At 40.5% G+C, this 17,459-nt stretch overlaps 1 protein-coding gene across 1 annotated transcript in view; it reads right to left on the bottom strand.

Annotated features, from left to right (window-relative positions):
* RXFP1 (relaxin family peptide receptor 1) overlaps positions 1 to 17,459 on the bottom strand; it is an 86,302-nt gene that overhangs the window by 57,336 nt on the left and 11,507 nt on the right. Inside the window, exon 2 of the mRNA XM_074951059.1 lies at positions 3,663 to 3,818. Within this exon, the coding sequence (XP_074807160.1) occupies positions 3,663 to 3,818 (156 nt within the window). The remainder of the gene's footprint in view (positions 1 to 3,662; positions 3,819 to 17,459) is intronic.

Here is a 17,459-nt window from a genome sequence, read left to right as displayed (position 1 = left end):
ACAGGGACAACTTTTTCCATGGTAGAGAGAGTGTTTCAGACTACATGAAGAAGTCGAAGGCCAAAAAAAAAAAAAAAAAAAAAGAAAGGAGGGGGAAGAATTGGGGAAAAAACGGCATCTGAATTTTCTTAAGCTTCAGCAAGGAGTCTAGTTTGAGTTTCAAGTCAAAGATCTGAATCAATTGCTTTCTCACTTTATTTTTTAATCAACATTATTCATTTATTACTAATGATATTCACAAGTGCCTAGGTACAGCATGTATAATCCCCTTATACTGCAATGAGGCCAGGCAGCATGAAATGATATTTAAGGCAAGAAACACTGAACCTCTCTCCTAAAGCATTCAAAATATACTGAAGGAACCATTCTATACCATCACTGGGGAGGAGAAATGGTTTAATAGGTTTTTTCCCCTTTAATTTCTGCCCAAGCTACTTAGTGAGCATGTGGCCCAGCCAGAGCTCCATGGCTTGATTAGGCTCTATGCCTAAGGAGCACCAGCAAAATTCCGATGAGGGTAGCCTCTCTCAGCAGCAGCTTCACAGAACTGCCAACTACCCTCAAAGGGGAATCTGTGGCCCAGATTATAATCATAGAATCATAGAATATCAGGGTTGGAAGGGACCTCAGGAGGTCATCTCGTCCAACCCCCTGCTCAAAGCAGGACCAATCCCCAACTAAATCATCCCAGCCAAGGCTTTGTCAAGCCTGACCTTAAAAACCTCAAAGGAAGGAGATTCCACCACCTCCCTAGGTAACGCATTCCAGTGTTTCACCACCCTCCTAGTGAAATTTTTTTTCCTAATATCCAACCTAAATCTCCCCCACTGCAACTTGAGACCATTACTCCTTGTTCTGTCATCTGGTACCACTGAGAACAGTCTAGATCCATCCTCTTTGGAACCCCCTTTCAGGTAGTTGAAAGCAGCTATCAAATCCCCCCTCATTCTTCTCTTTCGCAGACTAAACAATCCCAGTTCCCTCAGCCTCTCCTCATAAGTCATGTGTTCCAGTCCCCTAATCATTTTTGTTGCCCTCCGCTGGACGTTTACAAGAAGGATGTGGAAAAATTGGAAGTGTGGGGCCCAAAACTGGACACAGTACTCCAGATGAGGCCTCACCAATGCCCAATCTCACTTACCCCAGTTTTACCTTGATATAACTCCATTGACTTTACTAGAGTTCATCCTGATTTATGTCAGTATGATCAAGATCAATATTAGGCCCTGTGACTTTGCCCCCACTGCCATGCACAGCAGTGGGAGATGCAGGAGAGTGACATTTGGGGAGGTTGACATTCATGCATGGGGGAGTGGATGCTCCCTGGCTGATTGAGTGAAAGTTAGGCAGACAGCGATGGAGCCAAATGACCTTGCCTAGAAGCATCATTTCTGGCTATTAGGGACAGGACATAAAGGAATACGCACCCAAGAAAATCAGTTCGGGGCAAAGCAATCCAGCTGATCACCCAGTTGAGTGTCTTATAATGAACTGAGTGATCTCCAGCCACCTCAGGCTTCCTAAGTACCTGTAGGCTGTTCCATATCCTATAACCCCAGGAAAACAGTAGCCCTCCACAGGGTCCTCCTGAGGAAGAAAGTGAAGATTATGCAGAAGGGCAGAGGGAAGGAGGACAATTTTACATGAATTACCGCAATGCTTTTGCACTCTGAATCCCGATCTCACTATATCCAAGTGGACACTGTTTGTTCCTGGTAAGCCTGACTGAATAATCTCAGGATGTGAATAAGGCAGGCTGTCCCACAGTTTCTATATGCATTACCAAAGGACCTTCCAGGCCTTCCTCTACAATTATATACATTGACCTACAAATTCTGAGTAACTGTATTTGAGAAAAGAAGAGTGGATCTTATGAACCCTTCAGTTCTGTAGTCTTTTTAAAGAACTATATCATGTGCTGTCAAAGTGAAGTAAAATTATGCTTTTCAGTCCATAAGTATTGTGACAGTGCCCCCCATAAGGCTTTATGGAAATATGCTTATGAATGTATATATGACATAACTGGAATATGTTGTATGGTACATATGCCATGTAACATATCTCTGTAAAGGTTATGATCTACTGAATACATTCCTCCCATTTGTATGCATGTATCATTTTTGTACTTGAAGTTATGAATATTGGCTGTATACTTGCTTGATTTTTAAGTAAGCTTTGTAAGGCATTTGGTCAGCTTCTTTAGAAAGGAATTTGCAAAGTTAAGTGCCCAATCAAGAAGCACTTAAGGAACAATGGGTCTTGGAACGCTCCAATCCACATAAGAAGTCTATTTGAGGACGTTCAAGGTAGCATGTGAACCATGGCTGCTACCTGTAGTTCTGAGTCATGCATGGACATGTGACTTGCCCATGTGACTCCAAAACTCCATCTTGGAGCTGGACTTTGCATAGGAGAGAGGAGGGGGTCTCCACCCACAAGAGAAAGTCTATTTAAGCCCTTGGGAGACCCCTCCACTTAGTCTACAGCTGGCTAAAGAGAGAGCCTCTCTACCCCCAAGGATATCTGAAAGAAACTGGAACAAAAGACAGCAACTACAGGGGGTGTGAGCGATTGCTGGACCAGACTAGAAGGAGACTAGTCTGTAAAAAGAAGCTTACTGGATGAGGATTTTATCTGTATTCAGTTTTATTACTGTACTAGACAGACTTGCGTATTTTATTGTATTTTGCTTGGTAATTCACTTTGTTCTGTATGTTACTGCTTGGAACCACTTAAATCCTACTTTCTGTATTTAATAAAATCACTTTTTACTTATTAATTAACCCAGAGTATGTATTAATACCGGGGGGGGGGGCAAACAGCTGTGCATCTCTCTCTGTCAGTGTTATAGAGGGCGAACAATTTATGAGTTTACCCTGTATAAGCTTTATATAGGGTAAAACAGATTTATTTGGGGTTTGGACCCCATTGGGAGTTGGGCATCTGAGTGTTAAAGGCAGGAACACTTCCTAAGTTGCTTTCAGTTAAGTCTGCAGCTTTGGGGCATGTGGTTCAGACCCTGGGTCTGTGCTGGAGCGGACTGGCATGTCTGGCTCAGCAAGACAGGGTGCTGGAGTCCCAAACTGGCAGGGAAAGCAGGGGCAGAAGTAGTCTTGGCACATCGGGTGGCAGTCCCAAGGGGGTTTCTGTGATCCAACCCGTCACAAGTGTAATGTAAATTCAGGAAGTGAATATGTCCACTCTTTGTCAGCATGGCTTTCTTGCTTGCAATGTAATGTGTGTGGAGTGTGAGTGTGAGTGTGTTCTTTCTTCTGGATGTTTTACACTATGGACTTATAGTATAGACTAAACTGAATTTAAGGTACTTGATCTTTATTATAAATCTTGTGGTGTTATCATAGCTATTCCATAATTATCTTTGCTTTTTGTATCAAAAGTTCAAATCAGAAGATAAAACTGGAAAATACATCAAGATAGACAAACAAAGATTTGCTTCTCTTCCTAGCAAATGAGTGATGAGTTGGCTGTATTTATCTTAAGCAAACATCTATGTTGTTCTCCTCTACAGTATATTTAATTTTTCTACAGTTCCATTAACTTTGACTATTTATTTAGCCTCAACAGTATTTAAGTTTCACTGAAAAGAGGCCCTCAGGATATATGTACTAGAAATGAATAAAAAAAAGTCTTTATTAGCTTACCACAGTTGTCTTCATCAGCCTGGTTCCCACAGTCATCCACACCATTACAGTGAAGAAGTTGAGGCAAACACTTTGTTATATTGCCACAAGGGAAATATCCAAGAGGGCATATGACTTCATGTCTAAAATCCTGATTTTCCAAAGTACAATGGATAACTAATAAAAAACAAAACACAGAATATGCTTTCTTCAGACATATGCTTTCTCCTTAGCTGAATTACGCAGTTGCATTTTAATGTGAACCTCCAAATTAGTACACATATTAGTTTGTTTTGTGTGTAATTGTAATACTCTACCACCAATGTTAACTGAGGAGGAAATATTCATGTGTCACAAGGTAACTAAAATTACAGAGTAATTTCTTCCCCCCAACAGCCTAGGGCATACTGAAAACACTAGGAAGAGTACAAGAAAAAAGTGTCCTAGAGCCCCTATCTAAAAGGATAGTCTCCTGTTGTGCTGGACATTAATTTGTTGTAGCAATACACCAGATGAGCTGTGTAGATATGGAAAGCATTAATTTGTGCTGGAACTTCTGCCCCAATAGAAATAAATTAAAGCTGCAAGTCAGACTTGGTTTTATCTAATTTATACCAGGTAAAAAGTGATTATTATAGACAAATGATCAGAGAGGAAAAATATCAAAAGAACAGGACAATGACAAGGCTTGGCTAAATGATAAATAAGAGGTGATATAAATATAGTATTTGAAAGGCGTGAACTGTTTAGTTCCCTTTGGATTGTAGGCCCCCAGCCTTGACATATCAGCTGTGTTATCTGGCTGTAGAACCTTCCCAATTAATGGCCCAGTCATTAAGCCTTTACCTCTCTTCAAGTTGTTTATCCAGAGATGTCTCATCTCTGACCATTATTTTAGTGGCTGATTGCTCTTCCTAGCAGACCCTTGTGAGTTAATTCCATGTAATTAGACAGAACGATATCAAGCAGATAAACTGAGGTACAAATAATATTAATAAAAAACAATACAGATCTTCCCCATGTTATCCACAGATAGCAAAAGTAAAATCAGGAAAAGACAAACTATGCAAGTGTTCCAGGCAAACCAATAACATCACTAAGAAAACTCATCCAGAAGGTTGAGGAACATAGAAATTCTACATAATGTTAAGAAACATTAAACATCACTAATATTGTGTCCTGTATATAAACAGTAGTGCTAAATTGATTCACTTTTCATAAGTTAGCTGAATACTTGTGATAGAAGGAGTTTTAGTTAATGGAAAGTGAAAGTGTGCTCTGGTATTTTGTTCTGTAAGGACCACATACAAGGGAAACTTCAGCTGTAGCTACAAAGATAAGGGAGAGTCTCCCAGGGAAAATAAGGTGCAAAAGATCCATCTCTTAACTTTACATATATATTTCAAACATATAGCCTGGTGCTTCAAACTGGCAGGGTCCTCTAGCATAGGAGTTGATCCTGTGCCCACTGAAGTCAACGGTAAAACTCCCATTGATTTCAACGTGGCACACAGAGCCAGATTTTCAAAAGTATTGAGGCACCTAAAGATGCAGATAGGCACTGTTAGAGGCTAGCTGGCCCTTTAAGAGGAGTTAGGCTCAGTCTCACCTGCAACAGGTCAATCACCCTCCCAGCTGGTCCTAACTGACTAGGGATCAGAGGGTCTGGTCTGTTATTGGGTCCATCTGGGGAGAGATCGTAGGGTTATTATAAAAAGTTTGGGCAAGCTCAGCCAAAGGGAGGGTGACAGAATGGTGGCTGCTCGCTCTGGGAGGTCCAGACAGGTTGGGAGTGAAGCAAGGGCAGATCTCTAGAGCAGAAGTGGAAGTGCCTGGTGGAAAGCAGCAGGTAGAAGACTAGTATGTCTCGTGTTTCATCTGGGACTTTGATTAGTCTGGGAGAGAAATGAACCCTGGAGGAACAGAAGATCTTTGGGTTTCTGCTACTGTGGGACTCTGGGAGGGGGAAAAAGCTTCAGAGTCAGCACTCTGGTAAGAGTGGGAGAGGCCCAAGAGTTTGAGTGGAAGGTGCAAGAGGGTCTTGTTAACATTTTACTTTAGGCTGCTGAGGAAGGTTGTATTTAATTTGGGGACTGAGTAGCATGAAAGGGGTGTGAATTGTGAGAGTGACCCACATAGAGGCCTGAACCATATAAATCCATGAGAGAGATGGAAAGCCCTTCTGAGGGGAAACTGCGGCAAGGATGTGTCAGGCCCACCTCATGCCATGGGCATGATGGTCTGAAGGCAGCAACCCTGGTACAGACACCTAATGGAATTTTCAAAAGCACCTAATGTCAGCCCCACCACCCTCCCATCTGGAAATCCATACAGAATCAGATGTTAGTATACATTTAAAAATGTGTAATCAGTGAAATAAACGCTGCTGATTTGAGTGTGATGCTAAAATGTTTGTTTGTAATATATGCACTTGTACTATGCAAATTTTAATCACCGACAACTCTTATTTTGAAATGAATTTCATTAAATGTCAAATGCATTTGTCCTAGTTTGTCATTTGTCAAATGCATTTGTCCAGGCTGCCAACTGGATGGGACTCCGCTTCAATGCCAGGAAGTGTGTATCCTTGCATAACGATGGCAGTAGAAGGGATTCGGTCCAGGTGATGTCTTTTCAGATCGAGGATGAATCTATGATCTTCCTGGAGAACGGGCAAGCGTACCAACGTCTTGGCACACCCACAGGTTTCCACATCCAGCAGACACCTAAGGATACCATCGTGGAGATCCTACGAGACGTGGCCAGGATCAACTGCTCCCTAGTGGCACCATGGCAGAAGATCAATGCCTTGAACACCTTCCTGATCCCCCATATCTCATTCATCCTGAGGGGATCTGCTGTGGCAAAGGTACCTCTGAACAAGGCAGACAACACCATTAGGCAGCTGGTGAAGACATGGATGTTTCTTCCCCAGAGAGCCATCAATGAACTGGTGTACATCTTGCACAGGCAGGGCGGTGCCAATGCCCTTGTATGGGTGATCTGTGTGATGCTGCGGTGATCACTCACACCTTTCGCCTTCTGACGTGCCTGGACGCCATGGTGAGGAACATCTCAGAAAGTGCTATGTGGGATGTCATCAAAAAGCAAATTGCCAGGACTCCCTCCAACCAAAATGTTGCCACCTACCTGAGTGGTTTGCTGGAAGGTGAATTTGGAAGAGACTGGAGAGATATTGCTTCGCTCTGGACTCGTGCCCGCAATGCTGTGCAACGACTGGAGAAGCGTATCGGCTGCCGCTGGATGTGGTGCGACGAACGCCAGGAACTGGGAGTCCTGGTGCCACAGGTGAAGAACACGGACCACACAATCCTTACTCTGAGAGCTAGAACCATTCTGGAGAGGACACTGAAGTATGCCATCTGCTGCCAGTATGTGGAAAACTGGAAGCGGAAGCCAGACCAGGGCAAGGTGTTCAAGGTGGTGTGAAAGTGGGATGCCAGCAACCCCTTCCTCCCCAGAGGCAGCTTCACCTGATTTGCTGACTGGAGGTTCATCCACAGGGTCCGGCTCAACTGCATTCCGCTGAACAGAGCTGTCCGCCATGGGAATCAGGACAAGCGATGTAGGAAGTGTGGCTACGCCAATGAGATGCTATCCCATGTCCTGTGTAGCTGCAAGCCCCATTCCAGAGCTGGCAGCTGCAACACACCATCCAAGATTGCCTGGTCAGAGCCATCCCACCACCCATAGGGAAGGTTGCCATGAACTCCACTATCCCCAGAACCTACAGTCAGCTGCGACCGGACATGATCTTTTTCCAGTCCTCATTGGTAATGATCATCATGGTGGACGTCATAGTGCCCTTCGAGAACAGGACCCCAGCCTTCCACGATGCTTGAGCTCGAAAGGTGGAGAAATACACTCCTCTGGCCGACACCTTTAGAGCAAGGGTTACCAGGTTCAGACAACCATGCTGATCATCAGAAGCCTTGGGCGCATGGGACCCCAGTAACAAGCGAGTGTTGTGGGAATGCGGAATTGGTCATTGCTATGCTTGGCTGATGCGGCAACTCATGGTGTCGAACGCCATCAGGTGGTCAAGGGACATCTATGTAGAACGCAACACCGGACATCGGCAATACTAGGAGAGATGAGCTGGAGTGCCGATGAAAAGCTCAGTAAGGAAAGTAACAAAGACTTCCCTGATAGATTGCATTTCCTAAATGGACATCCTACCCTAATTCTTGGTTACTGAGGGACAATCTCCACTCTGATATATTTTGCTTTCCACAACCACCTCTCTGTACAACTCATCATGAGAGATGTATCTGAGTATTCGGATTCTCATATCTAAACTGTATTCTTAAATTCTTACATTTATTCATCTAATTTGGGTTATAGCTGATTATGTACTCTATGTACCATAGGACTTTTAAAAACAAACTCTGTATTTGTGGATAATCTAAGCACTATACCCAGATGTACAGACACTCTTTTCTCAACCTATGTATCACATGATTTTTTTAACATTAGCTTTAATAAATTTTTTTAATTTGCAGGTTTTAATCCCTTACAACTGTTATTTTGAAAATGAATTTCATGAAATGTCAAATGCATTTGTCCTAGTTGAGGATTAAGCCCATAGCAAAATTATATTTTTTTTAATTTAAATTTTAAAATTTAAAATGTTTAAAAAAGCTTTTTTTTTAAAAAAAGTAAACATTTAGTAAAAACAAGGAGCATAAATTTCAGCTCAGAATTTTTTTCTGAAAATTCTTAGTTTCTGTAAACATATAATGAAACTGTCACATCAACCATAACTACAGCAGTAAGACTATAATTTTCAAACGGTCTTTAACATAGATGCCTACACTATTATATATTACTTTAGATCAAATTTAATACATATGAATAATTATTTTAAAAGTCAAATTGTCAGAAAGGATGGTGGAAGCTGGAAAGTTCCCACCTTCCTATAACCAGAGTATACATATACATTGATGTAGTCTAAACCTATTCCTTTCCTTGGACTTGGCTTTATGGGTAAATCAAACTGCAACAAAGCACAGCCCAAAGCCTAAATGTTCCCCCAAGTCTGGCTGTTTGTAGAATATTCATGCAAGACCTCTTCTGTTCCATTCACTTGTTTCTCCTCCTTTACCAGAAAGAAGCTCCAACCACCTTGCTACAATCAACCTCTTTTTTGAGAGTGCACATTGCAGTTGCTGTCCGTGCATTTAATTTTCAATTTATACTTTCAAAACAAACCACCCAATTCTCTTATTTCATGACAAGGATATTTAATCCAATGAAGAATATTGTTTAATTATGCAACACTGGTGCCTTGCAGCATTTGAAATACTCTGCATAATCTTCACTAGCTCTGTTGCATTGCTTGCTCAGATAGTACTGCCGCTTCTGAAATACGTGATCATTTTGCTGGACTAGTTACATAACACAAGGAGCAAATTTTGTATTCACCTTTTCCTGGATATCATGCATTTACTTCTTTGTGGCATTTCATTCCAGTTCTCAGTCTTATTCTAGATTAGGAGTAAAATTTTCAAAAGCACCTATGTGATTTAGGAGCCCAAGCCCCATTTTCAAAAGCAACTTAGATACCTAGGAGCATAGGTCTTATTAAACGTCACTTAAGATAATTCTGAAAACTTCCCCCTAAATCGTTTTACTTTAAACATGGTCTTAAAAAGCCAAGACTACACTCACAACTACTTCAAAATTAGAATATCAGAGCAATATTGTCCTCTCACTTCTACACCACAGATCTGAGAATCCAATGTTCTGCTCTTCTTATATGCACAGAACTCTCATTGCTGCACATATAGAGAAAGTCTATTGGAGCTGACCTTCATTATGTGGCTCTGATGGGATAATTTCACCTTAATGTATAACTGTCAAACTTACTTAAACGTTCAAAGAGCAGCCCGAGTTAAGTCCCTGTTTCCTAGATATGTTCAGATAATCTTATATTTTGTTTCTTGTTGTCCCCATTAGTGTTTTATTTAGAGGATAAATTCACTGTTCATTAACCTTCTCCGGTGCTCTGGGCTCAGATTCAGAATGCTGTACTCCAGCCTTGCTCCAAATTGCCCTCACCAACCCCCGTATTGCTACAGAATTCAGCACACAAACAACATGTCAGGTACTATATGTGCAGTACCTGAGTGTTTAAAGCCACAACCAGCAAAAAATGCGAGCAGCTAGCCAACTGGAGTTTGTCCAGATGGAGTAAATTGCAGGATCCGGAGCCTGAGTGACTGGTGAGCTATCAAACACTTTTCCTGAACATGTTCATTTGGTTGAAAACCCAAATTTCAGCCAAAACCAGTTTGAAGAGAAAATTTTCAACTAACCCCAATTCAGTCCTTTCTTTCTCAAACCTTGGGCCACCTGGCCAATAGGTTAATATGTCATTGCTGTAGGTCCAGATGAATTGCAGTGGAATTTTAGAAATGTGAATATAGGACGATATGAAAGTGTACATGGAAAAGCTAGAAGAGGCTAAGTTTTACATTTGGCAAACTTTAGAGAAAAAGACAAATACATCTCTACCCCAATATAAAGTGACCTGATATAACACGAATTTGGATATAACACGGTAAACCAGCACTCCGGCGGGGCGGCGCTGCGTGCTCTGGTGGATCAAAGCAAGTTCGATATAACGCAGTTTCACCTGTAAGGCGGTAAGATTTTTTGGCTCCTGTCAAGGTTCCTTCCCCACTCTGAACGCTAGGGTACAGATGTGGGGACCTGCATGAAAACCTCCTAAACTTACTTTTACCAGCTTAGGTTAAAACTTCCCCAAGGTACACACTATTTTACCCTTTGCCCTTGGACTTTCGCTGCCACCACCAAACATCTAACACCGGTATTATTATTATCAAGAAAGAGCCCGTTTGGAAACGTCTTTCCCCCCCAAAATCCTCCCTTACCTTTACACCCCCTTTCCTGGGGAAGGTTTGATAAAAATCCTCACCAATTTGCATAGGTGACCACAGACCCAAACACTTGGATCTTAAGAACAATGAAAAAAGCATTCAGTTTCTTAAAAGAAGAATTTTAATAGAAGAAAAAGTAAAAAAGAATCACCTCTGTAAAATCAGGATGGTAAATACCTTACAGGGTAATTAGATTCAAAACATAGAGAATCCCTCTGGGCAAAACCTTAAATTACAAAAAGACACAAAAACAGGAATATCCATTCTATTCAGCACAGCTTATTTTCACAAACAGAATCTAATGCATACCTAGCTAGATTAATTACTAAGTTCTAAGACTCCATTCCTGTTCTGTCCCCGGCAAAAGCATCACACAGACAGACCCAGACCCTTTGTTTCTCCCCCCCTCCAGCTTTGAAAGTATCTTTTCTCCTCATTGGTCATTGTGGTCAGGTGCCAGCGAGGTTATCCTAGCTTCTTAACCCTTTACAGGCGAAAGGGTTTTTCCTCTGGCCAGGAGGGATTTTAAAGGTGTTTACCCTTCCCTTTATATTTATGACAGCTCCCAAGGACAGCGTTATATCGGGGTAGAGGTGTACCTTGAATGGAGGCAGCTCTTTGAAATTCCATTTAACATTTGACGTTTGAGATTTGGGAGCTCTACAAAAGCACCATGCCTGCTGTTTTGACAATCTTACATTAAATATTGTACTTCGGTTAATATAGTGTCTGGAACATAAAAATAATCATGTTTTGCTGTACATATATATCTATTATTGTTTCCCCTTTTTGACCTGAGCAGCTCCTCATTTAGGAGGAAAAATTAGTGATAGGTATTTTTGGGGGGTGCAATCTTGTTTGTTTATTTATAAAGATTGTACAAAATCCTGTGTCTCTGACCACAGAAGGAATCAAATAGTAGGAAACAGCTTCTTTTGCTCAAGCACCAAGAACACTCTTTTCAGCCTGCATCCTTGACCCAAAATCCTCTCCCTCTTCTGAGGCCAGACACTCTGCTTGCAGCTGCTTTTTCAGCTGCCTGTGTTTCTCTCTGTGTTCTGCCTTCCCTCACACACATATACCTCGTAAAAATACTCTGCAAAAACTCCTTGGTTGGTTTCCATACTCCTTTTGTCCTAGGTGCAGGCTTAGCCTTACAGTTACGTTAACTGAAGGGTAGATTCACACCTATCAATCTCAATGAGGTTTTAACTCACCCCATAAGAGTTTCATCCAGCTCATAAAAGAGTATATTATGGCGGTGTCAATTTCAAGTTCCATAGGTAAGACCGAGTTGAATTTTGCATTATGTATGAAGAATATAGTATAGTCTCCCCAGAATTACAGCACTTGCCTCTTTGACTATAGAAATAATTTGTACAGAATTTGCAAATAATTTCTATACTAATTAATAGATTTAACATTAAACAAAAATATTAATCCCTAAACTACTGGTAATTAGTGGATTTACTTCTTGTGACTCTTTGGGAATCTGTCTACATGAATTTATGAATTCCAGTTGGATTTTATGAACTCTGTATGTTTATAGACTTACTGGTGTCTTTCACTGGATCCTTGCATCATCCCTGGGTGTCTGTCCCTGAATAGAGCAGCAAAACAAGGTGGGTGAGATAATATCTTTTATTGTTGGTGAGAGAGACTCTTATCCGCTGGGTTGGAATCTGAAGCCCATAGAGGATTAGAGAATGGAAGAACCCTGGGAATAGGCCAGAAGTGAGAAATGTGTTAGAATCTGCTGTTACAATGGAGACTCTCTTGAGAAAGTGGGAAGAAAGCAGAACAGAATCAGAAGGCAAGACTGGTCAGGAGGAAAAGGGGTGCAGAAAAATACTGGACTTCTTGGAAGACACTAAGACTCTAAGGATGCTAAAGATTGGTAAGGAAACTGAGTCAGGATTTTGCATGCAGGTGTTTATTGTTCTATCACTCTTTATCTCTCTTATGCACTGTCTGTCTATGGATAAAGTTTAGAAATAGAGTGGAAACTCAGAGTTACGAGCCCCTCAGGAATTAAGGTTGTTCGGAACTCTGAAATGTTCGGAACTCTAAACAAAATGTTATGGTTGTTCTTTCAGAAAATTTACAACTGAACACTGACTTAATACAGCTTTGAAACTTTACTACACAGAAGAAAAATGCTTTTAACCATCTTAATTTAAATGAAACAAGCACAGAAACAGTGCCCTTACCTTGCCAAATCTTTTTTTTTTTTTAAAAAAAAACCTTTCCCTTTATTTTTTTTAGTAGTTTACATTTAACACGATACTGAACTGTATTTGGGGTGGGTTTTTTTTTTTTTTTGGTTTTTGTTTTATTTGTCTCTGCTGCTGCTTGATTATGTACTTCTGGATCCAAATGAGGTGCGTGGTTGACAGGTCAGTTCGTAATTCTGAGGTTCTACTGTATCTTTGCAAAGTCTCTGTGTTACTTGCTTTAACGATCACAAAGTCCCTAAAGGGTGAAACGGTAATCAAGAGTACCCACACAGATAAAGGTCAGGAGTGGAGGAGTGTGAGCTACTGGGGAGGTTAGCACTTGTCTTGAGGTTTAATGCAGCACTGCTCCACATCCAAAGAAGAGATATGAGCACTGGTGTCTGTATTCTGGGATTGTGCCTGAAAGACCAGACCCAGAGCTAGCTAGCGTCCAGACTCAATAAACTTAGAAGGATGTGGGATCCAAGGTTTGGGCCTAATAGAGCACTGGTGATCATCCTTTGGGGCAAGCTCAGCTGTAACATTTGTAAATTCTACAAAAATTCATTCTATAACTGAACAACAGAGACTCTTCAAACAGGAAATTCAAAGTCCAGGTTAAACTTCAAAGAAATCCAAACATGTAACAGTTAGAGCACCAAAACGATGTTAACTCTGTCCTGTAAAGACACCAGAGGAAAAAGAAAAAAAGTGAATGTATCTTTAGAAAATTAATTTAATCTTATCTGAGAGTACTAACATTAAAATGCTTTAATCATAACCTTATGGTGATTGCATTGCATGGTATTACTACAGGGCAGAGTTGTTTGGCTGCCCTAAATATGCATTTCCATACATTAGCATATTTGGATTTCTTATAAGTTTTAATTTTAACTCCGAATTTCCTGGCATTACATATGTACTTGGTTTTGGAATAACTACAATATTCCTGTAATATATTTACCCTAAAGTACTCTCAACCTTCAATTTTAATTCAGTTTTTGTCTGGGAATGAGTGGATATCCTTTAAATGTATTATTCATTCAGGCAAATTTAGCTGGTCTTATCACTGCCCTGTCTTAATTTACCTAATCTTGCAATTCTGCACAAGAGGGTGCATGATTCTATTAAATTAACTGCTCTAGTTCACTTCATTATAGCTATCAAAGGACTGTTCTATATTGTTGTTAAACCAAGAACAAGGGAAACATATTTAATTTTAGTCATTTTTATTGTGAATTAATTAGTTATTTTTGTAATCTCATATTTATATCAAGCTTCAAAAGGTAGCTCTCTTGTTTTATAGGTTGTCTCTCATTCACAGCCCATCCAGGATAGAACAGCTCACCTTTGCTTCTTAGTCCTATGGCCCAAAATTGAACTGTTAAATCCCAGGACACCCTATAATGTAAAAGGAGTACCATCAGGGAACCATATAAATTAACTTTAACAATCTGATCAATATGGCTTTGATTAATATTTTCAAATAGTTGAGATTCATAATGTGTAAAGTTGGGCCAAGAGTGTATATGTCACATATATTTGGCAGAAATGGCCAAATTTTCAAAGGTGTCCTCAAATTTATCCACAAGTTTTATGGATAAGACAGATGTGTGTCTAAAGCCTGCATGTGCACTCACAAATCAGGTAGACAGAAAGTTAAAAGAGAAGAAGGAAGAAGAAGAAGAAAAAGGACTATAGTAATGAGGGACACATAAGTATCTAGATACGTAAGAAGAAAGGAGTGAAAAAATGTAGACAAGGAAAAGTTATTCAAGGCCTTAGCTGCGAGGACAAGATGTCTGAACTTGATGTGGAAGGTAAATATATACCAGAGCAAGGCTTGGTTTTCTCTAGCACTTTTCATCCACGTATTTTGTTAGTAAAATGGTACAGAGCAATAAGATAGTGTAAATGCTATATAGGTTGCCCTCTTAAGTCACATGCAGTTTAGCTGTGATCACCCTGCATGGATAAAACTATTTCTTCACAATGTCCACAGTGGATTTTGGAGCTATATTTTCTATACATCTGGCATCAAGTAAATGGAAAATAGGTGAATTGTTATTTATACATAGGACATCCCAGACATGAACAAACATCTTGCCTGCAATGCACATCCCATCTCACATGAGAAAAGACTAATGTACTCAACTAAATATTCATGGCCCTGCACAACTATACTCTTGCCTACATCTTTGTTCTCTTGCCTCTTACTCTGTCTTTTGCTGCCTATGCAAACATGATTAAAACAGGGCTTCCCTCAGCCAAAGTGGAGTTACAATGCCTGGATTGCTCCAGCCAAATACCAGAGATAAAGAGGGAACCTCAGTTGGTTCTCTTCTTAGCTTCATCCTTTTTCCTTCAGATTCTTCCTCTCTGACTCACACTTCCAGATTCAGTTCCCAAATCTACATAATATTCCCCGCTAATTGTTCATTATGGAGAAATGAATTAATTCTAAACAGCTGGCCTACCCGTGCTCTTTTGACATCCTTGTCAGGACAGGCAATCCTGGTACTACTTCTAGCTCAGAGGTTCTCAATCTGTTTATCATTGTGGGCTACATATGTGGCCCACATAACACATACTACCTGTATGGACCTGAGGATGTCACATGGGCCGCAGCTGTGTGCTGACTGGGACACAGGTTAAGAACCATTGCTCTAGCTGGATGGAGGGAGACAGCTAACCCTTTTCCTGCTGAACTCTGGATGATGGGGCAAATTTAGCACAGGGACAGAGAGGAGGCAGCTTGTGCTTTTCTTATTCAGAGACAGCTAGTTGCTTGGTTTGCCTCATGCAATGGATGCAAAATCCCTGGGGTGCAAGCCTGTTTTTGCCACACTTTCCCATGCTCCTATTTGTATTACTCCCATTTAAAGAGGAGAAAATGGAATGAGAGAATGCATGGGCAAGGCACGTGAAGAGTGTACCTGAGAGAACTAACATATGTTTAGCTGTTGAACTAAAAAGATGCAACTCTTTCACTACTTTTGCAAGACATTACTTGGGCTTTATTCTGCTTACAGCCTAGTGCTCCATGTCAAAGTAAGGTTAGGAGATGTTTCATGTTTGGTTTCGTTACGTCCATCTTCTCTCTCTCATGCACTATAGGAGTGGTAAATTCACATGGCTTTGTGTCATTTCTCTAAAGCAAATGAATATGAATTCAAACATAGGCTACAAAAACAGCACAAGCTGACTAAATGCCAAGAGTCCTGAGCAGTGAAATTCATCCAAACAGTGTGATTCACTGCTTGGTATTCAATACCACATCAGCTTCAAGCACATTATTATACTCATATAAAGGAACAACAAAGTAGTAGGGAAAAGGTTTTTAATTCTCATATTTTTAACAAATAAATCTCAACCTCATTGAACTAAATGAATGAATTCAAAATGAACCTCAAATCCTATTGGCATTAGGCTGAAAGCCAGCAGATCATGTTCTTTCTTCCAAACTAGCGGTCTAGCTTTTGAAAGTGGCAGCCCTTTTGAAAGTGCAGAGGCTTGAGAAAACCCAGCTGCTAGTTCCATAAAGGGGCCTTTCTGAAAAACATGAACTATCTGATGAGTGAGGAGAGAAGCAGGGTGGTGGTACTGGAAAAGCCTTTACAGCTTTTTCAACACTGTAAGTACAAGTGGCAATAGCTGTTGAACATACAAAGGATTCAAATGAATGTTGTGACCTTGCAACAGCCTGCAATACTTTGCTGATGACAGGCTTGTCAGTGATCGACTGGGGAATTTTTGAGGTGAGAGGCCATTATTCATGACAATGCTGAAAACAGTCTCTCCCAGTTCCTAAGATTAACAACAAGACCTGAGCAAATAGTGCAACAAATTATTCACAAATCATTCAAATTTCAAAACAAATTCATGGTGTCATAGTTGATGGCTAATGAAGAGTTGGAAGCATGAGAATCTGTGTATCTAAGAGCAGAAGATAGAAATGCCAGGAGCTGGAGAATCACCAGGGGTCAGCAAGAGAGTCTGCTGGGAGGGGAAACTGAGGCAGGGTCAGGGTCCAATGAAGGCTCAGATAAAACCCTGTCACAGTTACTTTTATGTCTAATCAGAACAGCTCAGCTTTCCAATTACAAACATCCAATACCCAAAGCAATACTCAAAATGAAGAGTTTGTGGGCAGTTCACAGAAGAGTCAAAACAAGAGTCAAACAAGAGAAAAAAACAATAACTGAACAATTTTAACCAATAAACATGGACAGCATGATCTGTTCAGACAACATGGGAACAGAAAAAAAAGTTAAATTTTTTTTGGTGTGAATAGCTCACACAGCTCTAGTATCAGGTTTATGTAGTTGAGAGCAGCTGGTGATTTGGATAGTGAATAGCTCTGGTCTGCCGTTTAAACTGAAATATAGTAATTCAGGCCAGGCAGCACAGGTCCTGCTTAGTTTTTAGATTTGTTCCAGACAAGACACTAGCTGTGAATTACTTAAGCCATAATTCACATCTTGTATATGTTTGATTGCTTAATTACATAGTTACATTATCATTTACAGGTAATGAAGTTTTTTAAGTGTTCTTTGCAAATTGAACATATGACATGAAACTGAAATAAAAAAGCACAGGTTTGATTTATTTTGATAGCTGCATTGTGGCACATTTAAAAAAATATGTCTTAAGTGTTGATTGGACATAATCAACAAGAT

The sequence above is a fragment of the Natator depressus genome, chromosome 4, assembly GCF_965152275.1.
Source record: "Natator depressus isolate rNatDep1 chromosome 4, rNatDep2.hap1, whole genome shotgun sequence".
In the NCBI taxonomy this organism is placed as follows: Eukaryota; Metazoa; Chordata; order Testudines; family Cheloniidae; genus Natator; species Natator depressus.
This window is presented reverse-complemented; position numbering and strand designations above follow the sequence as displayed.